Raw genomic sequence first — 16,294 nt, 5'->3', positions numbered from 1 at the left:
CTCAGGCTGCTTGCTATGTTCCTATGGCCCCTTGTTTCAGGAGAAGGGCCCAGAATTAGTCCTGGATCAGGCAGTGGGTAATGGGAGGGAACCCTTTGCCTGAGACCCTGAAGGACTGCTGCCAGCCAGAGTAGGTAGCTTTATAAAGCAGCTTCTTAGGCTCACAACCAGAAAGGGGAAACAAAATAAAAATCCTCAGAGAGGGAGAGAGGAAGGAATGAACACTAATAATATAAATACAGGCAGCAACCATTTTACGTGGGGGTTCAGTTCCTGGCTCCTGTGAGTGACAGCGGAGTGCGCATAAGCCCGCCCACCCCGCCTTGTTACACCCCTCCCCTGTTCTGCCTTCTTCTGGGTTCAAAATGGCCCACGTGTCAATGACCACATGTCAGCTGGATATTTGGAAAATGTTTGCCGCCTGTACGAATTCTCCCTAAGATGGCTTGCAGAAAGGCTGTACCGCAGTGGCAGAACATCTGCTTTGCATGCAGAAGACTCTAGGCTCAACCCCTAGTATCTCTAGTTAATTGGAGCAGGGCAATCCCAGGCTTTCAGGCAGAGGCCACTCTCAGCCCTGCCTGCAGATGCCGGGGATTGACCCTGGCGCCCTCTGCTTGTTATAGCAATGGCATATTACATATTCTTATTAATAATATTAATTCTTTCAGCACCTTTTGAAGATGCCCAGCTTTATGGTGGCAGGTTTTTTGTTTTGTTTTGTATGGGCTGCCAGAGCTTAAAGTGGGTCCTTCCAATCCATTAAAGTTTCTGCTGCGATGAATCTTCTTTTGTCTTCCCGGAGACTCTTTTTGTGCCCGGAACCAAGTTATGAAGAAGGGTTTTGAGGAGCGCTATACAATCCTTTCTCCTGGAGGAGTCTCCAGGTCTTGCCATGGTCACAGCGCTTGTCCAGCCTCTCTGCCCGTCCCTGCATAAGCCCCATTACATAACCTTGATATCTTTTCCCTCTCTCCCCTCCTCCAGTCCCTAATCAGCTGTTTCTCTCTCTCCCTGGCAAATCAGTGAATGCTCTCCCCTGTATACACAATGCCCACCGCTGGGAAGGAGCGTGGATGAGCTGTGCATGTAGAGGAAAAAGCAGAAGGACAAAGGTTAAAAATGCGAAGCAGCCAGTAAAATGCAGCTTTGCTCAATTTTTATTTTTTTTTAAAGGAGGGTGATGCAGGGAGGGATCTTTCTGAAAAAGCTGCAGCTTCAGAGGAAGGAGAGTAGCCTTCTCTGTCAGAGTGCCGTCCGGTTCAAGATCTAAACCAGGGAACCCCTTTTGCTAAAAAATAATAATAATTCCTGAGCCAGCATGGAAGAAGCAGCCGACGACAGTCAGGCAATGAGATATCATATGCTTCAAAGGTGGGTGGTGGAGGTGGAGGGAGGTTGATAATCCTACTTTGAAGGGGTGGGTTTTAATTTTTTTTAAAAAATTACTCACACTTTGGAAGGGTGTTGTTTATTAACCTTAATTTAGAGAGGTGATTTGTGTGTGGTGGGGTGGGGGGGTTAAGGCTCATTTCAGTCAGTTGTGAACTGGTATAAATCAGCTTAATTTTTAATTATAAGGTTTTTCTTCGGGTGAGCGTTGTTGGGTTTTTTGGGGGGCGGAGAGAAATTGACATCTTTTGCCTGAAGGAAGCTGAGATTTGACACTGCAGGCAGCAAATTGCTCAGAGAAGCTATTTTTTATTTTTAAAAAGGAGAAGACAGACAGGGTTTAGATTTTTGCAGGACTTTTTGGTTTTCAGCAGTTTTTTGTTTTGGATTTTTAAGCTCTGCAGGGAGATACATCTGCCCACCATGCTTTGAAAGAAAAGGCTGGCTGGCATTCCTGAATGCCTTTTGATTTGACACTGAGGCTGAGACCCTACACATTCTTACAAATTGGCAGGACTTACTTCTGCGTAAACAGATTCCCAGACTTCCCTAGGAAGAGGGATTGGTTGTTACGCCACTCTGGGAATCGTACCTCCATGAGGGGGATAGGGGTCTCCTAACAGCTCTCAGCACCCTTAACAAACTATAGTTCCCAGGATTCCTTGGGGGAGGCTGTGACTGTTTAAAGTGATATTATCATGCTTTAAATATATAGCACAGATACGGCCTACAACTCCCATCACCCATGATCGCTAGCTAAATTGACTAGGGATGAAGGGAGTTGGTTGGTTCAGGCAATATTTCAAGGACCACCTGTCCCCATATGAACCAGCCCTGACCCTGTTATCATCATCTGAGGCCTTCTTTGTGTGTTTTCTCCACAAGAAGCCCAGAGGGTCGCCTTTTCTGCAGTGGTTCCCCTTATATGGAATACTTTCCCCAGGGAGGTTCACCTGACACTTTAGGCGTCTTTAGGCACCAGGCAAATATGTACCTCTATAATCTGATTGAACAATCTGTGGCCTTTTAAATGTGTTGGGGAGGTGAGTTGGCTCTTTTTTTGGTTACGTATTTTGTGTTCTCATTTTGTATTTTTATTCTATAAACTGCCCTATGATCTTCAGACAAATTAAATAAATAGATAGATAGATAGAAGAACACTGGTGTGGACTGCATTGAACTATATGGACCAATGATCTAACTTGGCTTAAGGTAGAGTAGCCATATTTCAGACAGTGAAAATCCGGACAGAACAGTTGTTGAGGTTTTTTGGTGGGGGAGTGAAGTTGTTTTGGGGCAAAATCACAAAAATGCCATTTTTGTGCTACTTTTATGGGGAAACGGCAAAAACAGCACTGCCGACATAGGCTGCCATACATCTGGATTTTTCCGGACACTTCTCCTGATTTCCGCCTGGGCACTGCTGCCGACTGCAGTATTCAGGATACGTCCGGCAAAATCCGGACATGTGTCAACACTACTTAAGGCAACTTACTGTTTGCAAGCAAGCTGAGCGCTGCCCAGGCCTTTAGGAACAGACTGAGAAAACGCGTATTTTCATGTGTAAGAGAGAAATGCCTCCAGTTTTAATCCAAAAGAAACTGTGTCCTAAATATCAGTATGTTTGGGACATACTAGTACAGCTGATCTTTGGAGACCCTCTTCTGGGTGCCTCCAGCAACTGGGGAAGACCTCTTTGGATGGTAGTACTATGTTGCCCATCATGGAGTCATTTCAATGCTGTGGGTTGTTGTTGTTTCTTAATTAATCATGTCCGACTCTTCGTGACCCCATGGACCAGAGCACGCCAGCCACTCCTGTCTTCCACTGCCTCCCGTAGTTTGGTCAGACTCATGTTTGTAGCTTTGAGAACACTGTCCAACCATCTCGTCCTCTTTCGTCCCCTTCTTCTTGTGCCCTCCATCTTTCCCAACATCAGGGTCTTTTACAGGGAGTCTTCTCTTCTCATGAGGTGACCAAAGTATTGGAGCCTCAGCTTCAGGATCTGTCCTTCCAGTGAGCACTCAGGGCTGATTTCCTTAAGAATGGAGGGGTTTGATCTTCTTGCAGTCCATGGGACTCTCAAGAGTCTCCTCCAGCACCATAATTCAAAAGCATCAATTATTCGGTGATCAGCCTTCTTTATGGTCCAGCTCTCACTTCCATATGCTGTGGGTAGACCTTCTTTTTTAATCTCCTCAGATATTTTAAGCCACACACACACACGTACACATCTAATACTACTACTTTTATTTTTATTGTTTTGGTCTGTTTATCAAGCCACCCATCTTGGCAAGCTTTTTCTTTCTTTTTGAAGGACAGAAAATAAATACTGTAAAAACAAGGGTAGGGAACCTGGTGCTCTCCAGGTATTGCCAGACTACAACTCCCACCATTCCCGGCCATCTTCCTCATATAAGGTGCAAATCTCACTTGTCTTCTTCTCCTTGCCGAAATGCTGAGGACCGCTTGAGCTTTCTGGTTCCTTGTAGAATCACAGCAAGCAAGCGGTGGTGCCCTTTGGGACTGGTAGGGCGACAGGCAGGGAGGCCAACAGTAGCAAACTGGGGGTTGGTGGGGCAGTTCCCCATGTGCGCTGCTGGACGAGCCTCCATTGGAAGTTAAGTCTAGCAGCTCTTACACCACTCTCTTCCTCTCTTCCTCTCAGGCCAAGTATGTCTGGTCTCCACCTCATGAAGCAAGGCCGGGATAGAAAGAAGGTGGACGTGCAGAGGGATTTCACTGTTGCGTCACCCGCAGAGTTCGTCACTCGCTTTGGGGGGAACAAAGTCATTGAGAAGGTGAGTTGCAGTTTTCTCTCTCTCGAAAAATAAGAAAAGTTTACTTCTCAGAAACTAGGAATTCAGAGGCATGCAACCCAATGTGTTCGGGTGTTTGCTGGAGGTTTAGGCAGGTTCTTGGAGGATAAGGCTTCCAGTGGCTATACTTTCTTTCCATGGCTGGAGGCAGTGTGGTTCTGAATGCCATTTCCTGGGAATTGTGGATGGGAAGAGGTGCTCTGGCACTTGGGACCTGCTTTCTTTTTTAAAAAATAAATAAATATATTTTTTTTTAATGCAAAATCATAACAAAAATTACAAACATTGAATTCAAAATAATGTTATACAAACAAGAAAGAAAAACAGAACATACAAAAAAGGAAAACAAAACAAAAAACAAGACAAAAAAGCATACATCTACAAAAAACCCATATCATTCTAATCTAGTCATTACACACTTATACACATATTGACTTCCTTCCTTTGTTCTAAGACCTCAAAATTTTTACTCTTACTGTATTGTTGTGTCTAATGTAGATTACCATATTTTTCGTCCCATAGGACGCTCCGTCCCATAGGACGCACCTAGTTTTTTTGGGGGGGAAATAAAGGAAATTTTTTTTTCCTTTATTTCCCCCCCAAAAGCAGGTCGGGGAAACCAAACCAGGTCGAGGAACGGCGCTGCGCCTCCCTGCTGTCCCCGAGCTTGTGGGGCTGTCCGATGTCTGCCTCAGGCGGCAGGCTGCTATCCGCAGCGTGGGGAGCCCTGCGGGGAACTCCTGCAGGGCTCCCCACGCTGCGGATGTCTGCCCAGCGCACGGGGCGCTCTGCTTCAGGGTGCCCCGCCTGCCTGGCGGCAGGCTGCTATCCGCAGCATGGGAAGCCCTGCAGAGAACTCCCACAGGGCTGCCTAGGCTGCGGATGTGTTCCCGAAGCGCCGGGCGCTCTGCTTTCAGCGCGCCCGGCGTTCCGGGAAGCAGGCTACTATCTGCAGCCTAGACATCCCTGTGGGACCTCCTGCAGGGCTGCCTAGGCTGCGGATGTGTTCCCGAAGCACCGGGTGCTCTGCTTTCAGCGCGCCCGGCGTTCCGGGAAGCAGGCTACTATCCGCAGCCTAGGCAGCCCTGTGGGAACTCCCGCAGGGCTGCCTAGGCTGCGGATGTCTTCCTGAAGCCTGGAGAGCAAGAGGGGTCGGTGCGCATCGACCCCTCTCGCTCTCCAAGCTTCAGCGAAAGCCTGCATTCGCCCCATAGGACGCACCCAGATTTCCCCTTCATTTTTGGAGGGGAAAAAGTGCGTCCTATAGGGCGAAAAATACGGTACTTCCATCTTTGTGCTTTTTTACACCATTTTTCTTTTTCTTTAACCCTGTAAAGCATCATTCATTACATACTGATATGCTTACTCCAGAACAATGTTTTTTATATACTCTTTAGCACATCCCCATTCTTTTAATAATTTCTGGTCCGATTGTCCCCTTATGAATGCTGTCAGCCTTGCCAGATTTATATATTCACAAAATTTAATTTGCCATTCTTTCATTGATGGAATTTTCCTGGGACCTGCTTCCTGTAGGTTTCTGTTTGGCCACTGTGAGATGCTGGACTTGATGGGTGTTGGGCCTGATGCAGCAGGGCTCTTCTTATGTTCTTATGCAAGTGCCCAAACCATGTATGAATTTCTCTGGGGCCCTGATAAAGCTGAGTGGGGACCTGATAAGCTAAGTGGGTGAGACCGTGGAAACTGGAGGGCTCAAATCGTGTATGAACAGGGGCACACCACAAGTCCCACATGCAAAGTCCTGCCCACTCGGTCCCTGAACCTCCCTGGGTTGAGCAGGGAAAGTCTCAAGACCTTGTTTGCCTGTGTTCTCTTGAGGCTGGGCAATGGACATTGGAAAGCCTCTGTTAGATAGAGCACTCTAGGATTGATGTACCCATTGGCCAGCCTGTAATAAGGGAGCTGCCTATGTTTCGAAGGTCCAGGGCAGGATGGGATATCCCGGCTGCAGAGAGTCAGGGCTATCCGAAATCTGCTGAGCTAACCAGAGACGCAGGAGGTGTGTGGAAATTTCTGCTGTCACAGATGTTTTTTCCCAGCCTGGAAGCCTCAAAATGTCCTCTCTGGCCCACTTCCTCTGAAGAACCTGTTTGGCAGCTGAATAGGGTGGTGATCAGAGGTGAAGTAAGGGGATGTTTTTCGTTTTCTTATTTTTAGGAGGGGGGAGGAGGAGTTCAACAAGTTTAAGAATGACTGTTTTGAAAGGCTTCCATTCTGTTTTGTCTAGGTCCTTATTGCCAACAACGGAATTGCGGCGGTGAAATGTATGCGGTCCATCAGGCGCTGGTCCTACGAGATGTTTCGGAACGAGCGAGCCATCCGGTTTGTTGTCATGGTGACACCTGAAGACTTGAAAGCCAACGCAGGTGAACCTTGGAAGCCTATTTTCACCCCTCTCCCCACCCTCACCCCCCATTTCCCTCTTACGCTTGTTGCAACTATAGAAAGTTAACCCTAACCCTGTAACAATTTTTAAAGTGCTTTCTGTTGAGTGATTACTACCAGGGGAGGCTTTCAACCCTAGGACTTGTGTTGCTCCAAAGTGGCATTTCGCTTTTATTGAGAGTGGGTTGTATCCCAAATCTTGTCCTACTCAGAGTATACCCGTTGAAAATAATGGACATGACTTACTTGGGTCCATTAATTGCAGTGGATCTGTTCTTGACTAAAACTTAGTTGGAGACAATCCTTTGAAGTAGGGTGCTGTTCTTGTATGACGTTGCGGGGAGAAGAGAACTGGGCCAGATTTTGGTTGGCCTTGGTTGGTAGCCCAAGTCTGTGCTTAACAAAGGCTCTGTCTGTCTTGGGATGGAAGGGAAGGGGATTCTGAGGTGCGAAAACACGTGGACCACCTTTGAGGCTGAGTGTGATTGGAGGAAAAGAACCACCATGTTCTTCCCAAGCTGGGCATGAGGGCTTCTTCCTTTTTAAAGCTAGCTTCCAGGTGCTCTGACTTTGTGTGAGGTTGGGGAGACCTGCCAGCCTCTGGAGGCTGGTATGGGGTTTCTTGCCAATTTACACAATGTCCAGATTTGGACAACCGAGGAGCCTTGTGGTAATTGCTTGTGGTCTATGTATTATGAAGGATAGTGGTCCTCGGTTGTTTTTATTTTCCTGAGGAGCCCTTAAATTGTTTGGGACGTCTGCAGACCATCTGAAGGGCATTTTTTGTTCTACAGATCAAAGTGCATACAACACTCGCATTGTCTTGTATTTCTAAAATGTGCCTTTTTATGTGAGCATTTCATGTCAGGCATGAGGCTTGTTGACATTAGGTTCAGATCAAGTTAAGCAACAGTACCCTGAACAGGTAATTTTTTAAGGAAAAGTTGGCAAAGTGTACCTGTGCTAGGTTATGAAAATTGCGGGCCCTAAACCAGAGCCTTGCAAATCTGCTTGATAATCTGGCTGTGGTCAAAAGAGCTTGGATTCCCATTGTTGGGGATAAGAAAAACCAAGCTTGGGGGCAGGTTCAGATATTCCTGACTGTTCTGTGACCTTTCTGTGCATCACCTGAATGGAACTATTAGAGTGCTAGTGGTCCCTGGACTACAGTTTGAGAAACGCAGCCTGTTGCTTCTGCTCATTTGCTTAATCTCACTGTTAGTGAAGGTGACAGCAACACTGAATTTGGCTGTCAACTTTCAAATAGTAGATTCCCGCTACCTCACATGGTGGAGGTCAGGAATAGGCACATGCAGTTATGCTACCCTATGGCTTCTTAATGATTCTATGATTTTATGATTCTATGATTCTATGATTTCTGCAGATATGCTTATTCAGATGCTTGTACTGGAACCAGATTGGGATATCTTGCATGTTTGTTAGTTTGATATGTTCTCCAGTGATGATGTTTTATACTGAAACCTATGAATTACAAAAGTTTGGGGTCAAACCATCTGGCCGATTCATCTAAGGAGCAAGGAGCACTTGTTTTTAACTAGTGTGTGGGCTTATAAGCTGAATATAGGAGTGCATTTCTATTTTCAGTTGTCTGCTTTTAACATAGAGGAATATTCAGTCTCCCAGCCAGCTGAAATCTAGCACCACAGGGAGAAAGCTAGGAGAAGTCTCTTGGGCACACAGGTTGCTAGCATGCTAAAGGTGTCTGCTGAAATGCGAGAGGCCTTGTTGGACTTGGCGCTCTGCTGGCTCTTGAAAACGCACCTGTTTATACAAGCATTTCCTTGAACTTCTTGATCCAATTGTTTTAATGGCTCTAGTGACTTTTGCTGCTCCAAGTTGTGTGTGGCTGAATGATTTTAAGAAAGGCACATCTGACTCACCACTGCAGAGTTGTCCGAGGTTTGGTAAACGAGATCATTTTGACATATGGTGGTTTCCATTTGTGACATTTATAACCAACAATAGTGTATTGTACAAACCTCCATTGACTCACGCATCACTATGGAGGGGGCACTTGCCTCCCCATGACAGATTCTCCTTTTGCCCGCCTTAGACATGTTTCAGACTGTCCCCTTCTCCAACCAATTGAGTCTTTTTCATCACTTTTGATCTGATTTCATTATGATGTAAATTCTGACCTGTCACTCCATATTTATTTATTAATGCTGAAGATGATGATGAAAACATTCTCTATACTTCACTCAGTCATGGTTACAGTTCTGAGTTGTTGTCCCCCCCCCCCTTTATTTGTACAGCCTTTTGGCTTTTTACAGCTGTATATTCAAAAATTTAAGAAAGCATATATATTTTTAAGAAGAAAGAAACGCACACTTTTATGTCTTTGAAGGCAAACCCATTTTTCAGGCCATCTCTTGGCCTGGCTCTTTCTCTTGGCCTGTGAAAAGTCATTTCAGCTCTTCGGGAAGCTCAGCTTTCCCACTTCAAGCCTTGGTTTCTGTTTGCATTTCCATCTCCAGTCTGAATTCTGTGCACTTTGAAGTTTTTAGGCCTTTCCGTATGCTTTGGGGAAGTACTTGAGCTCTTGAGAGGAGCTTGACTTCAGTGCCAAGTGGAATGGTGACAGCAGAGTTTAGAATAGAGAAAAAAGGTCAATCCCATATTATTGGCAGTGGGGATGGGCGGTTGTGGGGAGCAGCCTCCCTTCTCAAATCCAACCGGCAGCAAATAATTAACAACAACAACAAATTAAGCAATTTATTAATATTATATGTATCAGTCATTTCTTTCCAAAATGGTGAACTCAGCCCAACTTAAAAGAAAAACAAACATGTAGAAGTTTAAAAATAAACGGTGAAAACCGATCCAGCTCAACCCCACCTCACTGAAAAATAGGCTCATGTGAATAAAACTTTTTTGTCTGGCCCCTTGAAACAGACAGTGATGGAGGCCGGAGTGCCTCCCTGGGGAGTGCATTCTACAAATCAGAAGCCACCGCTGAGAAGGCCTATCACCACCCTCTGCATCCTCCTAGTGGGGGCACATAGAGAAAGGTCTCAGATGGTGACTGCAGGGTTTGAATTGTGCCTGGAAACTAATTGGGAGCTAATTCAGTTGTAATTATCCACAGGAGTAATGAACAAAATGATTAACCACTTGCCACCCTTTTATGCCACCCAGAATCTGCTGCCTGAGGTGGCCACCTTATTCAGTCTAATGATAGGGCAGGTGTCAGGAGCAGGCCAGCAATTACTCACAAGGTGCCCGTGAAGTTAATGCTTTATTCAAAGACATGAAACAGCTCGGGCCTAGTGAGCACAACAACTCTTCCTGGTAGCTCTTTCCTCAGTGAGTCAGTTGCGAAGACTGAAGGGCCTTCCCACAGCTCTCTAAGTCTCCTTCCTTCCCAAGCAATCTGACGCTCCTTCATCTTGCTTATCTTCATATCTCTTTGGGTTCTGGGAGACCAAAGAGGAGGAGAACTGGTCACAACAGGAGGGGGAGACCCCCTGGCTTCTTCAGTGGTCTGCCTCTTGGCTCCCCTCCTCTCCAGCCTCTGCTTCTGCCTCTGATTCTGGACTGCTCTCTACCACTGCCTCTTTCTGCTCAGTAAACCCTGTTACCTCCTCAGCTTCCAAACCTCCTCCTCCCAGTCTGCTCCCTCTTCTCCCTCTGACCACTCACCATCGTCCCACCACCAATCCCCTGGCTCTGTGCCTTCTTCCCTTGGGGGTTCCCCAGCCGATGTCTCCCACCATTCCTCTGCATCCAGTCAGTCCATGACCACACGACCTGGAGATAACGTAGTATCTACGACTACCTGAGAAATGTAGATAGGAGCCAGGAATCATGACTCATGTGCTGTGTGTTGAGTGTTTCTGTGTCTGAGGGAATAAAACTTTGGACCTGCCTACTGAGTAAACCAGAGGTAGGGAAGTGAATATCTCCAGAGGACCAGATCATTGTCCTCCCCATTGTTTGCAGACCAGATTTGATGGTTGGGTGTGGTCGCCCCCCTGACAATCACCTGACATCCCATTGTTGAGTAAACTTCCTTTGCCTGCGTAGGTCTTTCAGTAATGAAAGGGTTCCAGTTTTTACAAGAGTCACCTAAAACATAGATGTTTCCCTTTCTGATACATCATGGTTGTGCCCCAAATTTTCTGGAGCAGTTCTCGATCTGTTCTGAAACCTAAGGATTTTATGCTATTAAGTCTTGTTTGCTGAGGGTTTTTTTGTGGTTTTTTTAAAAGCTGTGTTTGAATATGTTAACACCTGGTAGTTGGACATGCAATTTAAATATTTTGTTCTTTTATTTTGACAGAGTACATTAAGATGGCTGATCACTATGTCCCAGTGCCCGGAGGCCCAAACAACAACAACTATGCAAATGTGGAACTGATTTTGGATATTGCAAAGCGGATTCCTGTGCAGGTGAGAGAGATGGAAACTGGGAATTTAGGGGGGGAAAGGATATGGGGACACCAAGGTAGTGCCTTCCAGAAATTGCTGGGTACAGCTCTGATCACCCTTGACCATGCTGCCTAGGGGATGATGGGCGTTGGAGTCCAACAACAAATCAAGGGCACCATGTTGGCTACCCCTGATCTATATGATGATGTGCTATGAGAGATGTGTCTGTGTGAAGTCTGTGGCAGTGATTGGCTTGGTTTCCCTGATCTCACAGAGAAGTTTGGGAGGCCCCGGGTCTTGGGCTGCCATTGGCTGGGCTGCTCAGGTCCTAAAGTCTGACAGGGCCGGGAGAAACACTTAAGGGCAGGATTGGGGATCACAGCAGCAGAAGTGCCAAAAATACCGTATTTTTCACTCTATAATACGCACCAGACCACAAGACGCACCTAGTTTTTGGAGGAGGAAAACAAGAAAAAAAACATTCTGAATCTCAGAAGCCAGAACAGCAAGAGGGATTGCTGCGCAATCCCTCTTGCTGTTCTGGCTTCTGGGATAGCTGCGCAGCCTGCATTCGCTCCATAAGACGCACACACATTTCCCCTTACTTTTTAGGAGGGAAAAAGTGAGTCTTATATAGCAAAATATACGGTATTTAGGAAGAATATCCCTGTGTGGCCCAGTGAGAACGGAGCATGCTCAGTGGTTGTAGAATGTTGACTCGCCACTGGAGGGGTGGAAATACAACCTGGGGTGATGATCGACTAGACGGGGGCATGGTTGTCTGTCTGGTTGGTTTGGGCCCTGAGCAGAAGTTTTCCACACCTGCAGCATCTTGTTGCAGGTCCTACCTGTTGCACTTTAATACATGCATGCGCAGTGTGTTACATGTACATTTGTACCCATTTGTGCATGAGCTCCTCTTGCACGTGTGCTAGACAGGTGCATGTCCCCCAGGAATCCCTGTGGTGTGTACATGGAGTGGAAAAGATGTGTTTGTCACCATGCAGTCTGCAAAACTGCCATGTCTTTAGCCAGTGTGGTGTAGTGGTTAAGAGCAGTAGACTCGTAATCTGGTGAACCGGGTTCGCTTCCCTGCTCCTCCACATGCAGCTGCTGGGTGACCTTGGGCTAGTCACACTTCTCTGAAGTCTCTCAGCCCCATTCACCTCACAGAGTGTTTGTTGTGGGGGAGGAAGGGAAAGGAGAATGTTAGCCACTTTGAGACTCCTTCGGGTAGTGATAAAGCGGGATATCAAATCCAAACTCTTCTTGTTCTTTTAAAATTTCTTTCTGCCATGATTCTGTGATGCGCAAAGGATTTTCGACCCCAAAATCCTTTTCAAAAATTGTTCTTTTTTTTAAAAAGTGAATTTAATAATGAATTATTTTTCTAAAAGGTTGGAAATACCATAGAAGACCTGATTGGAAAACTGTTTGAAACGCAGCCTTGAGAACTGCAGTTCTCCTCATGGGCCTTATTTAAATATGGATCACACTTCATTTTGACATGTGGCCCCCAAAATATTGATTGTGGCTCCATGTGGCCCTCTGCTCCAAAAGAGGTTAGCCACACTGATGTGAACAAACCTTAACCTGCTTTTTATTTCCTCTGTAGGCAGTCTGGGCTGGTTGGGGCCACGCCTCAGAGAACCCCAAGCTACCAGAGCTGCTCCACAAAAATGGAATTGCCTTCATGGGTAAGAGAGCCTTACAGTGTTGAGGGGCAGGAGAGTCAAAGCCTCTACAGGAGTTCCATGTCTATACTGGGCCTCCAGCACCATCAGTCAGTGGTGTTTTTTTTAGTTTAATATTTTTATTTTCAATTAGCAGAGAAGCACAGTAAAAAACAAACAAACCCAGAACAAAAACATACCTCTCCCACAGTTGCCTGCTACCACCATGATCCTAAAATCCCCCATAAGCTCTAAAATGTCATAACATGAGAAATATGTTACAGATAGGTAGCCGTGTTGGTCTGCCATTGTCAAAACAAAATAAAAAAATTCCTTCCAGTAGCACCTTAAAGACCAACTAAGTTAGTTCTTGGTATGAGCTTTCGTGTGCATGCACTCTGGGAGGAAGACCTTTCTTTGCATACAGACAGCCACATGTGCATGTACTCTGGGAGGAAGACCTTTCATTGCCTACAGACAGCCACCCAATCTTAAACAACTCCTAACCCACAATAATACTACAACCAGACTTAACACGGACACTGGCACCAGAGCCTGCAATAAACCCAGATGCCAACTTTGCTGCCACATACACCCGGACAACACCATTACTGGCCCCAACAACATCACACATACCATCTCGGGACTATTTAATTGCTCATCGTCTAACATTGTGTATGCCATCAAATGCCAACAGTGTCCTTCAGCTCTCTATATTGGACAAACAGGCCAAACCTTACGCCAAAGAATAAACGGACATAAATCCGACATCAGGAACCACAAGACAGAGAAACCAGTAGGAGAACACTTCAATCTCCCAGGACATTCTATACAAGATCTCAAAGTAGCTGTTCTATTACAAAGGAATTTCAGAAATAGACTGGAAAGAGAAGCTGCTGAATTGCAACTTATCACCAAACTTAAAACCATGGAGAGACCTGGTCTGAACAAAGACATTGGATTCTTATCTCATTATACATGACAAAGCCATTTTTCACCTTCTCACCCCTTGCTTTTTCCTGTAAGGCCTATTGCAGTCGTTAAGAGTCGTCAACAGGCTCATCACAGCTATCTGCCAATCACCCAATCCCACCAGCCTTCTGAGTAATACCCCTCCCCACCTTCTCACTATATAGAAGGGTCTGGTGACTTCTGTTTCAGTGTATCTGAAGAAGTGTGCATGCACACGAAAGCTCATACCAAGAACTAACTTAGTTGGTCTTTAAGGTGCTACTGGAAGGAATTTTTTTATTTTGTCATGAGAAATATGTTGCTTATTGTAGGATGGTAAAATCCACATTTGTTGCTTCTCCTGCTTTTGCCTCTGGACCCACTTACCAGTGGCATGTGGCCCCCAGAAGGTTGTCAGGTTGGGAATTTGGCCCTTGGGCTGAAAACAGGTTCCCTGGCAATGCAGTATCAGGAGGAGCAGGGGACCCAATCCAGGAAGGTTGTCAGGTTGGGAATTTGGCCCTTGGGCTGAAAACAGGTTCCCTGGCAGTGCAGTATCAGGAGGAGCAGGGGACCCAATCCAGGAACCACCATGCTCGTGCTAAGCTATGGTTTGGCTTAGCATGATGTGCAAAACAACTGCCCATAGTTACTTTGCTGGTTGCTCTTACATATGTGCTCCTGTCTGGTGAAATCCGGCTGCTGCCAAGGTTCTTTTTTTGATGGCAGAAAGTCAGCTTTCAACGTTTTGCCGTTTTCTTGCTGAATCTCTTTCACTTGCTTTTCATTTGATCTTCCTTGTGGACTCCCCCCCCCCCCCCATATTTCTTTTGCAGGACCCCCAAGCCAAGCTATGTGGGCACTAGGAGATAAAATCGCCTCCTCAATAGTGGCTCAGACTGCTGGCATCCCTACCCTTCCTTGGAGCGGCTGTGGTAAGAAGTGTGTGAGGCCCCTTGTTCGCAGCTGTCTATAAGTTGAAACAACAACAACAATGATCCTGAGAGATAGTGTGAAACAATGGATAGGAGAAAGAGCTGTGAATCAAGTAGTGATCAGTTCAAATCTAGCTTTAGTCACAAATTCATACCATCTCTTTGCCTCAGCTGTCCTGTCTACAGTATGGGTTTAATAATACTGATCTACCTTACAGGGTAATTAGGAAGCATTATTGTGATAATATATGCTAGGGGTTGCCAACGATGTGCTCATGGGAGCAGTGGCATGATTGAGGTCTTCCCCAGGTGCTCATGAAGCCTCTGACCCCTCCTCCCCGCTACCCCCTTATCCATGCGGGGAGTAAGAGTGGTTAACTTTCGCTCCATTGAAAAGTACATAGATCCGAAAGAGGAAATTGGAAGAATGACACACTTTCCCGCTTCCTCATTTAGCTCTATCTGCTTTTCAGGGCTCTGCTTGGTGTGATTCATAACCAGATTTCATAAGAAAAGCGAATATAATGGTTTGGTGACCCCCAAATGGGCATTTTATGCGGAGGAAAGAACCATCACCCTCACTCGGGTTTGGCTTTGTCATGTGATCACTTAGCCGGATCTGATTGGCTGTGTGCTGATGTGACATCGCCATGCCTAAATGAACTGGGATTGGCTGGAATAGCCTGAGGAAGGAGCATCCCCACTTCTAAATTTTAATTCCTCTAATGTTCTTTTGTAAAATAAAGCTCAGCTGGAGTGTAGGAAGCTGTTTGGGAAGGAAGCTTTCTAGATGGGCCTGAATTTCTTTGAGGCCATTCAAACATTGCTTTGCCTTTCAGGCCTCAAGGTGGACTGGCAAGAGTCGGATTCTCAGAAGCGCATCTTGAACGTTCCCCAGGAGCTGTATGAAAAGGGCTGCGTGACAGATGTGGATGATGGGCTGCGGGTAGGTTGGGATGCCCACTCAATAGACCTTGAGCCAGTGGCTCTACAGCCTGTTGATTTTTATGCATATGCCTGGAGGGGAACCTCAGACCCAAGGGCCGGATGTGGCCCCCCAAGCCTTGCTATCTGGCTCTCAGAACCCTCACCGGCCCTGCTCCAGGCCACAAGTGCTTTTGCCCAGCTGGAATGTGTCCTTGAAATCTGATGACGTCTCCCACTTGCCTGGATGGGAGTATAGAGAAGGGTGTGTGAGTGTAGAAACTAGCCTACTGTACAAAGGTAAATAATTTACCTTCATTCCTCTGCCCACTTTTGCCTCTAATTTAGCAGGGCTCTTATGTTCTAAGAGAGGTTTTCTAAAAATGTTTCAACAACACTGATCTGAAAGAAGGTGGGGGTGATGAACTCTCCTTAAAAAATGGTTAGTGTGCAATCTCGTACACAGATGTCAGGTTTTTTCTGTGCAGATGGAAAGCTGATAAGATGGCTTAGGTCCAAGCTATCTGAAAGACTGTATTCCTTCGAATAAACCTGCCTGGGTTTTGAGATGGGGCAAGAGGCATGGTGGGGTCATGTGAGAGTCCCTTCTTGGTGGCTGCTCCCAGACTTTGGAACTCCCTCCCTGGAGAAAGCTAGCTTTGCTCCCTCCTTGTCCTTCCTCTGGCAGTTTGGCACCTTCTTGTTTGAACAGGCTTTTGGGAACCGACTGCTTTTAATGAAAGGTCTGGTGCTCTGCTGGTTTCATTGTAATTATCTGTATGTCTTAAACAGATTTTATATA

The 16,294-nt window shown here is 46.1% G+C and overlaps 1 protein-coding gene across 6 annotated transcripts in view; it reads left to right on the top strand.

Moving 5' to 3' along the window:
* ACACA (acetyl-CoA carboxylase alpha) overlaps positions 1–16,294 on the top strand; it is a 207,022-nt gene that overhangs the window by 19,168 nt on the left and 171,560 nt on the right. For 5 of the 6 annotated variants that reach the window (XM_079955359.1, XM_079955357.1, XM_079955358.1 and 2 more), the window contains 6 exons: positions 4,061–4,193; positions 6,460–6,598; positions 10,921–11,030; positions 12,625–12,706; positions 14,470–14,568; positions 15,408–15,514. In XM_079955359.1, coding sequence (XP_079811485.1) covers positions 4,061–4,193; positions 6,460–6,598; positions 10,921–11,030; positions 12,625–12,706; positions 14,470–14,568; positions 15,408–15,514 — 670 coding nt within the window. Of the gene's footprint in view, positions 1–1,221; positions 1,375–4,060; positions 4,194–6,459; positions 6,599–10,920; positions 11,031–12,624; positions 12,707–14,469; positions 14,569–15,407; positions 15,515–16,294 lie in introns of those variants that run through there. The other variant, XM_079955361.1, reaches the window with a different exon arrangement.

The sequence above is a fragment of the Podarcis cretensis genome (assembly GCF_951804945.1).
Source record: "Podarcis cretensis genome assembly, chromosome: 15".
NCBI lineage: Eukaryota > Metazoa > Chordata > Lepidosauria > Squamata > Lacertidae > Podarcis > Podarcis cretensis.
The sequence above is the reverse complement of the archived record's forward strand: the minus strand, read 5'-3'. Positions and strand labels throughout refer to the sequence as shown.